This window comes from Nelumbo nucifera, chromosome 1 (assembly GCF_055504915.1).
Source record: "Nelumbo nucifera cultivar China Antique chromosome 1, China Antique-T2T, whole genome shotgun sequence".
In the NCBI taxonomy this organism is placed as follows: domain Eukaryota; kingdom Viridiplantae; phylum Streptophyta; class Magnoliopsida; order Proteales; family Nelumbonaceae; genus Nelumbo; species Nelumbo nucifera.
The window spans coordinates 93,750,384-93,767,868 of NC_142649.1; the positions used below are offsets into that span (position 1 = coordinate 93,750,384).

Consider the following 17,485-nt stretch of genomic DNA (forward strand, 5'->3'; position numbering starts at 1 on the left):
AAGATTATATTGAAAACTTAATTTTAAATTTTAAAAATTATATTAATATTATTAAAAATTAAATTTATAATATAAAATATTTGAGACTAAGAAATATGGGAATTTCCCCACTTTTCTGTATTAAAAATTATATTTAAAATACAAAAATATTAATATATATCTTTGATTGGGTCATTCGATTTTGGTCAATTTACAAATGACCACAGCGAAACTGATCCCAATTTCAACCGGAAATATTAGAAACTAAGCAATTCGAGTCAAGTTGGTCAGGTTGGTTGATTTCATCAGTTCGATGAACAAACTTAACTAAAATAGATCATTGTTATTTTTGTATTGTAAAAGGTTATTAAAAGTATTATAAAATATAAATAATTAATCATTTTTTAAAAAGTTAGAAATATAAAACAATTGTATACTCTTATGTGTTTTATTGTTTAGCTTTCTTTAACAAATCATGTGCATTGCATGGGTCCCTGCTAGTATTGTTTATAAGATGAGTTGTGAGACCAATTGAGCATAATGTAGAAATAAGTGATTTGCTAACAACTAGTTGCTCTCCAACATGGTGCCAATATTTCAGCTTGGAATTGAGGTTCAGGTGATGGTGATCAAGTTGCTATTGTGGCTGTCATCGCTGTCAAAGTCGTCACCGACACAGTGGCACAACCACCAGCATCAGAATTAACAGAATGAACTTGGACTTCATCTTCTTTATAACTGCTCGAGCAGTTGGAATGCCTAGAGGCTAGGGAAGAAGACTAGCTTGAGAGATGAGAGATCTTTTTTTCTCCTTAAAACATAGGGAGGATGTAAAAGAGATGAAAGGAGAAGGTAATGGTTTATTCCTATAGTCTGTTTGGTTTAGACAGGAATAGGAATGAAAATTAAAATTAGATGGAATGAGATTTCACTCCCAAGAAAGGAGAAGGTAATGGCCATTCTCTCAAATGGGAGAATACCATTCCACCAAGAACGGAAATGAGATTCAGATTCTATCCAACCAAACAGTTGAAATTAAAATGATCTATTCCAATTACAGACCTCTATTCCCACAAACCAAACAGCCCCAAAGTAATTATAGGGGGAAGATTTAGAGGAAAGACAATTAGCCATTGCAGTTAGTTTGTTAGTGTATGACATGTTAATACCCTTTTATTATCTCAATTAATACTGATTATGCTTAAGCATACGTGTCTTTTGTGGAGAAAAGATTGATATAAAATTATAAACCACAAAACAAGTCCAACTATTAAAAGATGGGAAAATTTCTTAAACTACCCTTACGATTTAGTTAATTGACTAATTTATCTTACTGTTTATATATTGTCTTAAAACATGGTTTCAAAACTGGACTGGACCGGACGGTCGGATCAAAAAAATTGGGAAAACCGGTTTTGCTTTTCGCCAAAACCAGATTTTGGCCAAAAAACACTAATTTGTTCAGCAAACTGCTGACCCGGGCAGTTGAACTGTTTGAACCGCTCAATGGTTTTGACCATTTTTTATTTTTTTATCAGAACGGGCCGACTGTTCAGATCGAATGGTCGAACTGTTCAGTTCAAACAATTGGACCGTTCTAACCCAAGAACCAGACCCCTAACCGGTTTGTTCCTCGGGTCGGTTTTAAAAACCTTGTCTTAAAAGTATCCTTACTGCTTTTGACAATTGTTAAAACCTCCCTTGCCATTAACTGGTCTTAAAGTATTCTTAAAGTATCCTTGCTCCGCTCCATGTAAAGTCAAGTGACTGGTTTTTTTTTTTTTTTTTGTTTCCTAAAATTCCTTATTGTTTCCTGTCTCCGCTCTAGCTATGTCGGATCCTGACCAGCTTCTCCTCCGTGATCGCCGCGCCCCTCTTTGGATTCAACGTATGAATCCAAAACCCTTCTCTCTTTTTCACTTTTTCGTTTGTTGGCTTTCTTTATTGCGCCAATGAAAGAGATAGATGAGTGGTATGACAGAGCTCAACAAAGGAATCAACAAGAGTCTTGTCTAATTCTTGATGGTCGCTACAGAAGGGAAGCAGCAATAATACTCGTCGTTGCAAGAGAAGTAGGTAAGCACGGACAGCCTAATGTCATCGTTTCTTTACCTCTATTGCAGAGTGATGATTCACTGAAACCCCTTGGTTTAGCTGGAACCCGAATTTGGTCACCAGTGTCATCGCCTAGCTAGATAAGCACGGACAGCCTGATGTCTTCATTTCTTTACCTCTGTTGCAGATTGATGAATCACTGAAACCCCTTGATTCAATTGGAACCCGAATCCGGTCGCCAATGTCATTGCCTATCTGGATAAACACGGACAGCCTAAAGAAGCCGGAGCCTGATTTTTAAAGGCTTTCTTTCTCCCTCTACTCTGCTCTATCATCGCCATTGTCGGATGTCCTTTAGTTGTGCATGTCCTGACGTCTGCTCTGCTCTTTGATTGGCGACCACCACATCTACTCTTCGATTGGCAACCACCACGCTGTCGTCGGATGTCCTTGGTTGGTTGTGGATGTCCCTAATGTCCGCTCTACTCTTCGTGGAGGGGTGTACTATAGCGGATTGACATTCAAGTAATCCGGAAAAGCCGTCACGATTGATGCATCTGAGTTGGTTTCCATAATGTTGTTTTCTTTGGCAATGGGCCTTATATGGTGGTTCCAGGCATCGACCTATCGGAAATACTACAGTACACCCCTGTCATCGTCAATCCACTACTGCACGACGATTACTTCATCAGAGTGAAGTCCATCAAAATCAACAGCAAAATGATATCATTGGATGCATCCTTGCTCTCGATCGATGACAGAGAAGGCACTGGAGGAACCAAGCTCAACATATTTGCTCCATACACCACCCATTGTCTCTTTGAACATGACCAGAGTGTCATCCATAGCACCTTTGGGCGTTTGCTTTATCTCCCAAGGCATTGATATCACACGAATTAGTTCATCCGTGCCCACCATGTGTTGTAGAGTGAGATGGTGTACTGGAGGATTTCTTTATTAGTTGGGTTTATTTTAAAAATTTGAAGAATAGTGGAGGGCAATGACATTTCATTTCTTTTCGTTAGCATTTACCAACAATGTCAATTGTTTATAAACGGTAAGGATAGAGTTAGTTAATTATGTAAATCAGAAATTTGCCATTAAAAGATCAATTGGTTTCTAGATGATTGAGACAGCCTATATCAATCCCCAACAGATTATTAACCAAAGCACATTAAAATCATAATTTGATATAATATAACCATTATTAGTGTTTTTCATCAAAATTATCGTATATATTATCTATCAAATTTATCCTTTTAAATGAAAATCATAAAAAACTAGAAAATCTTTATATATTATTAATAAAATAATCATCTGAGAACATTCCAATGTGAGTCAATTGGACTAGATTTGGTCCAATCCGATCCATTCCAATGTGAGTCCATTAGAAATGAACCAGGTTAAATCCAATCTAATGAATATTTTGGACCATTTTGGACTGGTCTAATGCAATGTCTGGACCATCCAACCTGTTCAAATTCGTTTTAATTTAGATTGGTTTCAACCCAAATCCAGTCCATTGACACCTATATTCTTATCTTATATCAATGGACCAGATATTGGCTTAATCCAACTCAATCCAATATAAATTTATTACAGATGGACCAGGTCCAATCCAATTTCATAAATATTTTGAACTTGATTGGTCCAATCCAATTTGTCCTATTGGTCCATCCAATCTATCCAAATTAATTTTGGACTGAACCCTATCTAGTCCAAAACTGGTCCATTGACACCTTTAATAACAGGGAGCAAATCCTCATCCCTATCCCATGAAAACCCTATCCCTATCTAGAGGTGTAAATCGGGCCCGATCGCCCGCGGCCCGGCACGACACGAAGGCCCACAGGTAGTGCCTAGGCCTAGCACGAAGGTTAGTGTTGTGCTGGGCCGGGGTTCGAGGTCCATGGGCTGGCATGGCATGACACGACTATCGTGCCGTGCCGCTTGTGTCCCACATGCTGGCACGGCCCGTGGGGCCCATAGTGGGCCAAGCGCGGCCCTTCTAGAATATAGCCATTGGACCCCCCCCCCCCCCAAAATACCCTTCTCAACAACTAAATAAGAACTAGTTTTTTGGTATTTTGGGCAATTGAACTATGTTCAATTTGTATAAATAGCCTTATCCTCCACCATTCTCATCACACAATTTCAACAATTCTCTTAATCTCTTCTCAATTCTCTGCAATCTGAGTAATTTTGATTAGTTGATTGTTTGATTTTGCATTCTCTCATTCTCAAGTCTCAACTTTATTGAAGTTTCAACTTTCAACAAAAAGAATGATTGCTCAACCAGCTCAAGTATCTCAATTTGGGAGGCTTGGACGTTGAAAGGCTTCAACCGTTGAAATCAAGTTGGGATTTTGAACCGGTAATCTGGATAAGTCGAATTAGATTTTTATTTTTTAGAATTAAAAAAATGGCTGACTCTTCTAAAAATTGATTCCCCAACATGTTCACCATTGATGATATTCAATCGCATATGCGATTGATGTCAATGGAAATGGAACTTTCACCCCCGGTACTGATACTAGGGGAAAAAGGAGGGTCTCTAAGTTGAGTAGCCCTGTTTGGAAAATTTTCAAAGTAGAGGATATTGAGGGAAAGGGGAAAAAGGTAATTTGCCAAAAATGTAGGAAGGACTTTAGTTATTGTAGCAAGGGTGGTACGGGTCATTTGAGTAGACATCTGCTCACACATGAGAAGGAAGAAGATGAAGGGAGAGAAACAACTCAAACACAAATTGGAATGGGGAGTAGTTTTGGTACTTTTAAACATTCGTAAGAAAAATGAGACAAGAATTAGCTAAATATATTGTACATGCAGAACAACCATTTATATTAGTTGAAGATCCAAAGCTTGAAAAATGGTTGCGTAATTCTGTAAACCCATAATATAAAAAAGTTTCTAGGAATACTATTAGAATGGATGCTTTAAAAATTTTTTATTCATATAAACAAAATTTAATTTCTTTGTTAGCAAATATTAATTCTAAAGTTGCAATTACTTCGGTCCAAATGTAATATAAGTTATATTTGTGTTACCGGCCATTTCATTGATGAAAATTGGCTTTTGAATAAAAGAATTTTAAGTTTTACTAGGCTTGAATGTCCACATACTGGCCTAGCTATTGCTACAAGTATTTTAAATACTTTGCATGCTTATGGAATAGAAAACAAATTATTTCCTATTAGTTTTGATAATGCCAGCAATAACGATTTTGCAATAAATATTATAAAATCTCAATTAAGACCATGCTTAAATGGTAAATTATTTCATATTAGATCTGCATGTCACATCTTAAATTTATGTATTCAAGATGTCTTGAATATTATTTCTACTCATATTTCTAAAATTAGAAATTGTATTATGTTTATTAAAAGTTCAAGGGCAAGAAAATAAGAATTTAAATATTTATGTCAAAATTATGGTTGTAAAGCATAGGTGGAATTCTACCTATGCTATGTTAGAAAGCTGTATTTTTCATAAAAAAATTCTTACTGATTTTTATAATTCAAAAATGCCTAATGATATGATATTTGAGGAAGACGGGGAAATGGCTGTCTATATAAGAGATTTTTTAAAACATTTTTATGATGCAACAAATGAATTATCGGGAATTTATTATCCAACTAGTTGTAATTTACCTTATCAATTAATGGTAATTAGTGATTGTTTTGCAAAATATAAAAATAATCCACAATTTCAATGTATTGTTGAAATAATGGAAAATAAATTAAAAAAAAAAATATTAGGAGAACATTTATTCCCTTTATTGTTTAGCTACAATATTAGATCCTAGGATTAGGAAAGATGGTTTAGATATTTTACTTGAATCATATTGTGAAAATATGAATATTGATATAGGAAATAAAAAAGAATAAATTAATAATTTATTATTTGAAATGTATAGTTTATATGAATCTGAAGTTATAAGAAATATTCCTACAACTTGTACAACATCTACTTCTGACCTTGAGCCTAGTAGTAGAAGAGAAAAACTTTTGTATTTAATAAGTAGATGGCAGAAATCTGCTACTTCTACAACAAGTTCATTTACTGAACTTAATTTTTATTTACAAGCAAAATTTTATAATTTAGGTGAAGGATCAAATAATTTTGATATTTTAGCCTAGTGAAGTGAACATTCGAAAAATTATTCACTTCTCACCGCCATGGCATGTGATCTACTAACCCCTTCGGTGTCTACAGTTTCATCGGAGTCTTGTTTTAATGTAGGTACTAGAGTGCTAGATGACAAAAGAAGCTGCATGAATGATGAAAGCATATATATGTGCATCTGTTTCAAGGATTGGCTAGATGCCAAAGATAGATTACAAAACAAAGGATGACATGATACTACACCAGATATTTCACCCAAAGCAGATGATGAAAGTCATGAATCATGATTCATGAATTTGACTACTTGTATAGAATTTGTTATTTTTTCAAATTATTGTAAGTTTTTTAATTTTATTTAATTTATTTGATTTTTTTTAATTTTTTAACAATGTAATTTTGTATTTTCAATTTGTAACTATATTGTATTTTTTATATTTTATTAATTTATCCATTTTCATATTTCATTGATCATTGTATTTGTAATTTGTACCATTCAAATTTAAATGAAATAAAATTCATATTTTTCTTTCAATTTGTTATTCCATCATTCTTATTTTAATTTGGTTAAGTATTTTTTTTTCATATTTATGGGTTAAATAACTTAGATTTCTCATTTCTTAATTTTTTAAGTAGTTCCCAATTCCCAAAGTTCAAAAGAAAGTTAAATATTTTAGTTAGGGTTGTTCATAAGAAGGCCCAACCCGACCAAACCGACCAACTCGGACCGACCCAACCCGAGTCGGTCGGGTTTTCATCAGCACGGGTCGGTTTCGGGTTGCACAAATTCCTAAATTGATGATTCGGGTCTGCTTCGGTTTTCGCACAAGAAAACCGAAACCGACTCAAACCAAACCGACTTAGTTCCTAGTTCAAACCTGAAGTTCCAAAGCCCATTAAGCCACCTAGTTTTTGAATGGTTGCAAGAAACTTTGGATTAGTGAATAGTGATTAATGAACAACTTTTGTGATTAATTTTTCATTTAAATTTTATCATAGGAGATGGCTGAAATGATGTTCAATTTATGACTGTTTTTAAAATTAGCAAGATTTTATCACAAGGATGAACTTAGAACCGAAACCGACCCAACCCGACTAGGTCGGTTTTGCTTAACACTGGATCGGTTTCGGTTTCTATGTCAGGTAACCTGACCAGGTTGGGTCGGTTGGAAAAACTGCAATAAACCGACCCAACCCGACCCGTGAACAGCCCTAATTTTAGTTTTACAATTTTATTTAGAAAAAAAAATCAAAATTTTCAAAAAAATCAAAAAATAAAATAAAAAAATAAGTAGAATCCGATTCGGCCCAGGTCCAAGGCCCGCCCTGTGGCCCGGCACAGCACACTTTACACCTCTATCCCTATCCCGCCAAATGGGATAGGGATTCCCATCCCTGTCCCTACTCGGCTACTCCCCGCCAGTTTGGCTCATTTTCCTTCGCTTCTTTATATCCGGCAGGAAGCCAGCTAGGTGGTACCTGGATCCGGTTCCAGTATATTAAGTCAGGCCAAGTATGGGTGTTCAAAACAGATCCAGTTTTCAAATTCCGGGATGGACCGGATGATCCATTTTAATATCGAACCATTTGAATCAACATGGGCCTCATGGATGATGAAGCAATATGATAGATCCTAATTCAATTGAGTCAAACTGTCAAAGTCTCAAAGACTAGCCCAGATTAACCAAATCATGAAACAAAAACAAAAGAAAGAAAAACTGCGTACCAATTGTAGATGGCCGAAATATGTTTGAAATACAAATCTGAATGGAATATAAATTCGTATCCAGTTCATTGACATTACAAATTTTACGTTCAAATAAAACCGATGCAAAATTACACAACTTTTCTCTTACCCATAAAGCGGGGACAATGTGCTTCCTACTTTTTTATTTCTTTCATCCTTTTGGCTTCATAAAACAAAGGTGGTCTTCAAATCTGACCCAAAATTTACAAATCTAATTGGAGTTTAGATCGGATTTGAATGTTGCTGAATATGATCGGAATAGGACTCTAACAGCCCACCCCCGAATTTCCTTAGTGTACCCATTTCATTTAGCATTAAGACAGGCCAAGCCTACCAACCGAGGGTTGGCCCCTTGGTGTATTAATTCCAGCGTTAATGCAGAATTGAATCCCGCAACCAACATTTTTGGGAAAAAGGGGATTAAGGGAAAGTTATTAAATATAAAAAAAAAGGAATAAATGAACTACGATCCACCTCAGAAATCCGAAATTGCAGCTCCCCTCTTAGTATGTGTTTATAACTCAAACAGATGACAGTTTCTCTGGTTCGGGAGCAAGTGGTTTTGATTTTATAATTGTTAACAGCTGTTTGGCCTCTCCTTGATGATATTTTCAGCCTTTCAATAGTTCTTCTCCCGAGTTGAGATTGTTATGGGAGATGGTCCCAATTTATAGTTGGGACTTGGGATGCGCTGTGGGGCACCGATGCGAATTCTCTCTTACTTGCTTGCTTCAAGAGGTAAGACAGAGTTTTGCAGGCTCTTGATTGGTGGAACCGGAGCCGGCCAGTTTGGATAAGGCCTTCGTGGTCTGCTGATATCCAGGGGGTGCTCCTCATTGATCCCTCGTTGTCGTAGTTTGTTCAGTTTATGTGTCTTCTTTTTCGGTGTTCTTGCTCTGTTTTCTTCTATGTTCTTTCGTTGTTTCTTATTGGTTGCTTTCTCTCTCTTGATTTTCACCCACCAACTGAGCCACTCCTCAGTTGATAAATTAAAAATTACTTATATGAAGCTTGATCCTATGACAATTTTGTAAATCAAAATTAGACCACTTTACTACTCCATACATATATATATATAATAAATCTTAAGCATATACCGGCATATTTGATCCAATTTATATATTTAGCTTTCGTGATTTGGGGCTCAAAAGTGTTTTGGATTTAGATTACATCATCTGTTTTTTTTTTTTTTCGATAATTAAACGAGAAGAGAAAATAGGCCTGGAGAAGATACAAAGCAGCACGGCAAAGAATTAACCAACACATTTTCTATCTCATCAATTTTGCTTATTGAACTCATTTTATTTTACAATAGGATTCTTTGATATATATCAAACTCTTACACCACAGCAGACACAGGAGACGAAGATGTATATAAGTAGCTAGAGTAGTAGGAGATGGATGGCAGAAGATATCTAGAGGCTTCAATAATTGAAAATCAGGCAGAGACAACCCCTTCATGCATATATAAGGCCCTCACACAGTCACACCACACCAAACAGAAGATAGCTAGATTAAATAAAGATCCTAGGACGTTGTACGTACACAAATAGGAATAGCTAGTATGTATTAGTAGGAGAAGAAGAAGGAGAGTAGTAGCAGAACGGAAGGTAGTATAGGAATAAGAAGACCAACAGAAGGAAGGGGTTTGTTATAAGACGCAGAAGACGGAGGAGGAGCTATGCGTGTAACATTATCCCTGCAAAAACCCTGTGGACATACGGGGGTTGTTTCGTTGACGAATTTCTGGAGGAACTGATTCCCCTCTTGCAGTAGTTGCCCAATTCCACAATAGCTTGGTGTAGTTTCGCACTTCTGATCACCAGGGCTACGAACAATGAACTGAGCCTTGCCAAGCTGTCTTACTTTGCAGTATTCGGTATTGCAACTATTATCAAACTTCATATCGAGTTCTGCACGCAAAGATTCTACATATTCCATATATAACTCGGTAACTTCTCTTACTTTGTTGGGGTCGATCACATCCTTGTATTTCTTATAATGGTTTCTCACAAAATTCGCCAGTTTGCTATTAGAATATGTCCGTAACAAGTTCACAATACCCCCAAGAGAACCCAAAGCCCGCCCTCGCTGCTTGCTGCTGCATGCAAACAGACACAAACACACATTATTTCTGTGAGAATCAGTACTACTACATGCAATGTTTGTGATGAGGGGATCAGTACTATGTATACGTACTTATCTATCGCTTCTGTTGATGAGAGGGAAGCCAAAGAGATGAAAACTATGGAAAATGCAACAAGGAAGTGACCAACTTGAACCATCTTCAATTTCTCGTACAAGGAAATCTCTGAGAAATATGAGCAAATTAAAGAAGACACCAATGGGTGGGGATTCTTATAAACCACGTGAGAGCTGGCAAGGCTAGCCAGCCTACTCTCTATATATAGAGAATATATGACTATCTGCTCTTTACCACAATTAAGGAGTAGTGAAGTACTGATTTATTACAAGGAAAATTCAGTTGACTTTGACCTTGGATTATTTGCTACCACACAATTGTAAGAACTTGACTCGGCAAATGCTCATTAACTAGTTTTTGTTCTATTACTTACTATTTGTATTGTCATTTTCTAACAAGTACTTGGCGGGCATCACATGGATGAGAAAACTTTGGCCGCACTCATACATGAAGTAGACATGGACGACTAGTGTAGTGTGATGTAGTGAGAGCCCCATGTAGCACGGTGTATGTGAGTCCCACTGTCTTAATGTAGAATTGGAGTTACTACTGATGATCACCATCCTATGACCCCTTGGGTACATCGTTTACATGGACCCGCCGCCTATGGTTTTTTCTTTTTTGACTCTCATTTCAAAAATTAATGGACCTTTGTTCTTTAGGCTCAGTTTGGAAGGAGTGCAGAGTGCAAAACCTTATATTTTGTATGTATTTACACTGTGTACATCTTTGCATTTGTACTTATCATTTCAAACTGAGTCTAAGCTCAATTTAAAAAAATACAAATATGTACAGTATATATGCATACAAGATAATAGAAAATGCAAGGTTTTGCACTCTATATATTTGCATTGGTGTTCTTTCCAAACCGAGCCCTACGCTGTGTTTGATTGCAAAGCTAATTTATTTTACTGATGCAAAGTCATAGTAGTGCAAATGATTCCAATGCAAATTATGATTTATTTTTATTTCAAAATTTATCTTATTTTGTTTAAATATAGTACAAATGAAATAAAATAAGACTTTAAATAGGGTTGGGCGGACTACGTACTCTCGTTGGACAATTGTTATAATTTGAAAAGGCTTGGGTTCTTTATAAATTCTTTAAATCGAATACTTGACTTGCACCCCTGCCCTATTGGTTATAATATTGGGTCTTATTAGGTCAGATGACCTGATAAATCTAATTGATAATAGGGTTGGTTCTGGGTCGGGAATGAGTTTACATGTTTTCTTATTTGTTCGAGACCGGATAAACCCTCACTAAGTTCAGACCGAATCTTATATATATATATAAGATAATAAATATATATATTGGATCCTCTCTCACGTGAGAGCAACCCATTTCCTATTAATAAATATATATAAGATAATTAGATATATATAATTATCTAATCATATAATTATATAATAGTTATTATAAATATTGTTAATAATTAGGTATCAAATCGTTCGAACTGATTGAACGTTTTTTACTGTTTTTTATTTTTTGTCAAAATGGGCCGACCGTTCGACCCAGTAACCGGACCCCTGGCCGGTTTGGTATCCGATCGATTTTAAAATTTATATAAATATTGTTAGATAATTAGATATATATAATTATCTAATTATATAAATATATAATAGTTATTATAAATATTGTTAATAATTAGATATTGAATTGTTCAAACGATTTTGACCATTTTTTATTTATTTTATTTTATTTTTTGACCATTATAAATATTGTTAGTAATTAGATATAAATAGTAGGGTAGTTTAAGAAATTTGCCCTTAGATGAATTGGACCCACTTGGAGTAGGCCTCTCTATCTCTCTGTAAGGTTGTCTCCTCACAAACTCAAGACCCTACCACCATGTATTGGGAACAAAGCCCGTCAGATTTTCAAATAAGGGAAATGTAGGGTTTCTCGAAAAGGAAAGAAAGGGAATGGATGGGTGTGGTGGTGTACTACACGTGTTCAAAACATAATGTCTAGATGAGGGTGGAGAATGGGAAGAGAGAGAGGAATAGAAGGAACACATGCCACATTTATAGAAGACATGTGTCGACCACACAAGCACCCCTCAAGTGCCTCTTTTGCTTTAGCCTTTAGGTATATACTTAGATTTTGTACCTCGTTTAATTTTTTATCCATTTATTCATAATTATGATTTGCACTCTTTACCAAATGTTTTTTTTATTTATTGCAGTCCAAAACCAGAGATGGGAATCAGATGAGCTGAGGTGATTGTATGAGCCAAACTATTTTCAAAGACACCTGCACATAGAGACTATCGGGGTATGTTCCCATGGAGAATCCTCCGATGCTTAAATTAGTATTAGATATCGCAAGGGGTCATCTTACCTAGCAAAGGAGGTTTGATTGATGATAAAAGCAAGAAAGCAAGGTGGAGGTAAGAAGAGGGTATAATGTGCATACCTTTTTCCAATGATGCCTTACCTCGAGGAGGTGTCGTCCTTGTTAAAGAGTTGAATTCCTCTTAGAAGATGAATGTCGGCCCCAAACCAAGCTTCACAGTGGTGTAAAACGACCACTGCTCGTACAGTGGGAGGTCGACCCAATCGAATAAAATAGTACTATTGGTTGTTAGGCCCTTGTACAAGAAGAGGACATTGGCCTTCCTTTTCTTTTCCTACTCTTCAATTCTATCATGGTCGGCAGGATGACCAAATCCATGAAAGAGGGAAATATATATGTATAACAGCTCGGACAAAGTGAACAAGTATGCAAATGACATGAAGCACTCAAGGACATGACAAGGCTAAGGAAGGAACGCAATGGATATGGGACAGGACATCACAAACATAACTATGGCATGGCTATATCTATAGTCCATAAAACTAAGGCTTAGTTTGGAAAGGAGTACAAATATAAATATCTATGGTGCAAATCTGTGTATTTTGTATTATTGTGTATGTATATGCACTATACATATTTGTATTTGTACCCTTTTCAAATTAAGCTATGGCTGTATTTATTTGCAATACAAAATGCTAAATTGGGGTATTTATGTACCTTGGTTCTCGTTTGTGAGCATTTGATTGCCATACAAAAATGTAATGGTTAAGGTGTCAAAAATGTTTTTTTTTTACATCTCTATACTGTGAGAGAACACATTATTGTACCCATTTTTTAGATACAAACTTGTTCTTTTCTGATAATTTGTATGCTTGACAAAAAACTTAAGGCATTTAACATGGTTTTCAAAACCGGATCGGACCAGACGGTTGGACCGGAAAAAACAATAACCGGTTAGGCCCCCAGGTCCGGTTATACTAAAAACCATAATCTCTAAAAGACGTTGAAAAAGTTAGAAAACTGTTGACCCGGGCGATCAGACTACTAAACCGTTCGACCTGGGTAGTGGTTCATGGGTTCTCTTTTTTATTTTCACTATTTTAAATAAAATAAAAAAACAAAAAATAAAATTACTTTAATATCCCCATCCCAAATCAATTAATCGAATGTAGGGTTAGAACCCCATTTTCACTCTAACCCTTCGTTCTTCCCTCCTCTTAGCCCTCACACTCAATCGACCACCTGCGGTGGCTAGCACCTCTGGCGTTCGACGACAACACACATCGACCGACCATGATTAATGACGAATTTGCAACAGCTGCCAGCGTTTTTTGCAATTTGCAACACTTTCAGGCTTTGTGGCAGGCGAATTCGCAGCGATGACCAGCACCTCCAGCGTTTGACAGCGACACACACTGATCGACCGTGATTAACGGCAACCGGCGATGACGAGTTTGCAGCGGCAGGCAGTTCTAAAAATTTGGAGATTAATTGTGAGTGTTTTTGACACCTAGGAGCAGTTCTAAAGAAATTCTCAAAAATTGAAGAAAAAATAGAGTTTTGAAGTTTTTGCTTGGTTGAAGCTTAGGGAGCAGCATTTGGCATGGTGCTTAGGTACAAATTAATGTAATTTTTTTGATCAATTAGGTAAAATTAATGTATATTGAAGTCTTTTATAGATCAATCTTGGTTGCATAGCAATCTAACATTCTAGAGTGGATGCTCCTATTTCTCCCCTTTTATTTTGGTGCCAGGGGAATCTATCCCTGTGAAACTTGATTTTAGGTCAAGGATTTTTGCATTTTAGGATTTAACATTCTAGAGCTTTTTTTTTCTGTATTTTTTACAATTTTCTATTTTATTTTTCTGTATTTTTTAGATTTTTTTTGTATTTTATTTTTATATATATTTTTTTTTGTATTTTGTACTGTATTATTTTTAATTTAGATAGTTTTATTTTCTGTATTTTTTGTATTTTTTCTGTTTTTTATTTAATTTTATGCTATTTTTATTATTTATAAATATTTTTTATTTTTTATTTATTTATGACATCACGAGTCGAACCATTCAACCCAGACAGTTGAACTGCTTAACCGGAAACCGATCCCTTGACTAGTTCGTTTTTAAAAACCATGGCATTTAATGATGGGGCACACGTTTTGCATTGATTTCAAACAAAAAAGAAGAATACAAAAAATGGGTTATACTTTGCATTCTTGAACTAAAAAGGAAGTATTTATACAAAATAGATATTTGCGTTTGCATCATAATTCACAACCAAACACAGCGTAAGGAACAAACACGGGTGACGGAAACTACACTACAGGCTATAAGTTGCATGGTTGAAAGGGTGAAGTAGACGGTGCAAGACTTCAAGGTGCAGGGAAGAGACCAAGGACACAACAAAGAAGATGAAAGAAATGGCGATGGGAATGTTTTGCGGTAAATAAAAACCAATTTTTTAAACAGAAAGAAAAGCAGATGACGTCTCTTCAAGTCAAGTCCTAGTTTCATTGATTCATCCAACAAAAGTAGACAAGATTGATCACATTCATCCAACGCTGCTTGTGTTTTTTGTTGGATGAATTTGATAAACAAAACCTCATGTCATTGGATAATCTGACAAATATATAAACCTTATTTCCACCAGAAAGTAAACTTTATTCAACCTTATCATTTATAATTTCGTCGAGTCATCTAAAGACCACTTTCACCTATTAAACGAAATCTTTACCTCTATATGTTGGAACTCCAAAACAAATTTCAACCAAAATTAATTATATTTAGGGGGCATTTGTTTTTGGGATTTTGAGAGGAGGGACAAAAATGTTACTTTTGATAATGAAATTTTTATGACTATAATGGTTATTTTTTTATTTACCTAAAAAATAAAAGAATATGGGTAAATATACTTATCCAAATAAATGTTTCTTAAGTAATTTATCAAAAAGTGAGCATGGCCTTAGGTTATTAAAAATAGGGTAAATTATAAAGACCCCCTTATAATATGGGGTCAGTGATAAAGACCCCTCTAAATTTCACTTTGTAACAAATACCTTTTTTTGTTAAGAGTTCCATCAATTAACTTCAAAAAAATATTCTCAATGGACTGTTTACAATTTTTAAAATCTCTAAGCTATCTTTTTTTTTATTTATTTGAATGATTTATGATTCGATTAATTTTCTAAATATAATATTGAAGTCTTTTTGGTTGCTCCAATAGATCCTTGCAGATTTTTGGTTGGATTCAATATTTAAATGAAATGATAGACTATGCTTGTGAAAATTATTCTTGTTATTTTAGCTGGTTTCCTTTAGAGAAAATTGAGGTGTTTTTTGTCAATTAAGGCTTAAGAGAAAAGGGTGATGAAAAGAAAATAGGGATTCAAGTGGGTATTTTGGTAAATAAACATATTCTTTCATCTAACTTAAGGTCAAGAATATTTGTGGCGAAGTAAAAGTTAAAGAGGTCTTTGTAGCAGATGGAAAATTCAAGTTGAAGAGAGGTCTTATTGTCCAAACCCAACAAAGCCCAACTCCCTGTAACCTCTGATTCTTTTCAAACCCTCAAGATCAGGAATGTGGCCTCTGTAATGGGAACACAAAATCAATCAGACATTTATTTGTAGAGTGTCCCTTTAGGGTTAATTGGTACACAGTTGTGTTGATTTGCTCGAAATGAAAAATACTTTAGGGGTAATTAAATTCCTGTCCAAGTTATTTTAGCAAAAGTTAACAATACGTTTCAAGCCTCCCAGTCTTCTAATTCTGAAGCCCTATCTAATAACTTGGAGACAAGGAATCACCATATCCAACAGAAATTTGAACTCGAGGCCAAATCAAATACGAACATCATTTTGTTTGCAAATGGAGGTTGTGTTTCTACCAACAAGGGATCTTTTGGAGCTATTTGTCTTTGTAACAACTTGTTTTGCCTTGGTGTTATAGGGGGTACATCAAAGAGCCTGAGTACAATTGAAGAAGTGGAGCTGAATGCCATTCTGCAAGGAGTCGTATTGGCAGAAAGGCCTTCAAAAGGCCATTTGTTGATCTGCTCGGACTCTCTATTGGCACTCAAAGTGCTAGAAAAGAAGGCTTTTCTCCCTTGGTCTTGTTATTGCCTTCTTTTGAAGGTTTAGGGTTTTTTAAAGGATTTTCGCTCCACTACTCTTTGCTTTGTAAATAGAACTTTCAATGTCTCATCCTATATGGTGGCTCAAAGGGCCAAGACTTGTGCTCAAGACTTTTTACATATGGACCATTACCCTTAGGGGGTGCAAGATGTAAAGAACTTTATTAATCTTTCATTATTATAATCTATTAAAAAGTTGAAAGCTTTTTTTTTATTGATGAAGTACACTGCACTCCACACAAAAATATGAAATTACAGCCCCCATAGGCTATTAGTAGCCCCTCTATAAATCGCATCCTACCCGTAAATTTGGTATTGATCCATAATCGAGATTCATCCCACCTGTAGGTGGGGCTAAGAATTCTGTAGTGGGCTGAAAAGTCATTCTCCCTTTTTTTTAATAGAAACCCACATGATTACTTACTACTAAAGTAATGACAACATTTGATTGATTATAAGCTTTTTCAGTATATCATGTCTCTTTGTCATCATAGTTGGAGTTTACATCTGCCCCATAATGCCCCACAATACATCCCCACCATGTATTGGGAACATTTTCCGATGACAGTACTAGTCCCGATGATGTCATCATCGGGAGATGTTCTCAATACACGGCGGAGATGAGCTGTGGGGCTGTTCCTGGTGGGGTGGAGACGTGATCTCTCATAGTTGAACCCCGTGAAAAAGATATAATTGAAAGATTGTGGGGTTAAAACAGCTTGGTATCGGGTTAAATCATATAGGTGCAGATCGGGTTTGAAAAAGACGTGTTATTGATCGGTTGAATTCAAGTGGAGCATTGGAGAGTCGGATTAGGGCATAGGCAAATCCATGCCGAACCTAACGGGTTGGCTTGTTAGACATCCTTAGCGAATTGGGATGTGTTTGTGACGTCGGTGTGAGGCGCCCTCTGTGAGGAGCAGATCTGATATCTTCCTTAGCTGGGTC

The 17,485-nt window shown here is 35.8% G+C and overlaps 1 protein-coding gene across 2 annotated transcripts; it reads right to left on the reverse strand.

The window, feature by feature from the left end:
* Nucleotides 1-9,162: 9,162 nt before the first annotated feature.
* Nucleotides 9,163-10,283, reverse strand: LOC104605512 (uncharacterized). 2 transcript variants are annotated; one of them, XM_010270311.2, is made up of 2 exons: nt 10,103-10,283; nt 9,163-10,001 (listed from the first exon to the last, which is right to left on the reverse strand). In XM_010270311.2, exons 1-2 carry the CDS (start codon nt 10,186-10,188, stop codon nt 9,473-9,475), a joined length of 615 nt encoding a protein of 204 aa, XP_010268613.1. In that variant the 5' UTR covers nt 10,189-10,283; the 3' UTR covers nt 9,163-9,472. The 2 variants fall into 2 exon arrangements, with proteins under 2 accessions (XP_010268613.1, XP_010268612.1); XM_010270310.2 differs by having other exon boundaries at nt 9,163-10,004.
* Between the last annotated feature and the right edge of the window lie 7,202 nt (nt 10,284-17,485).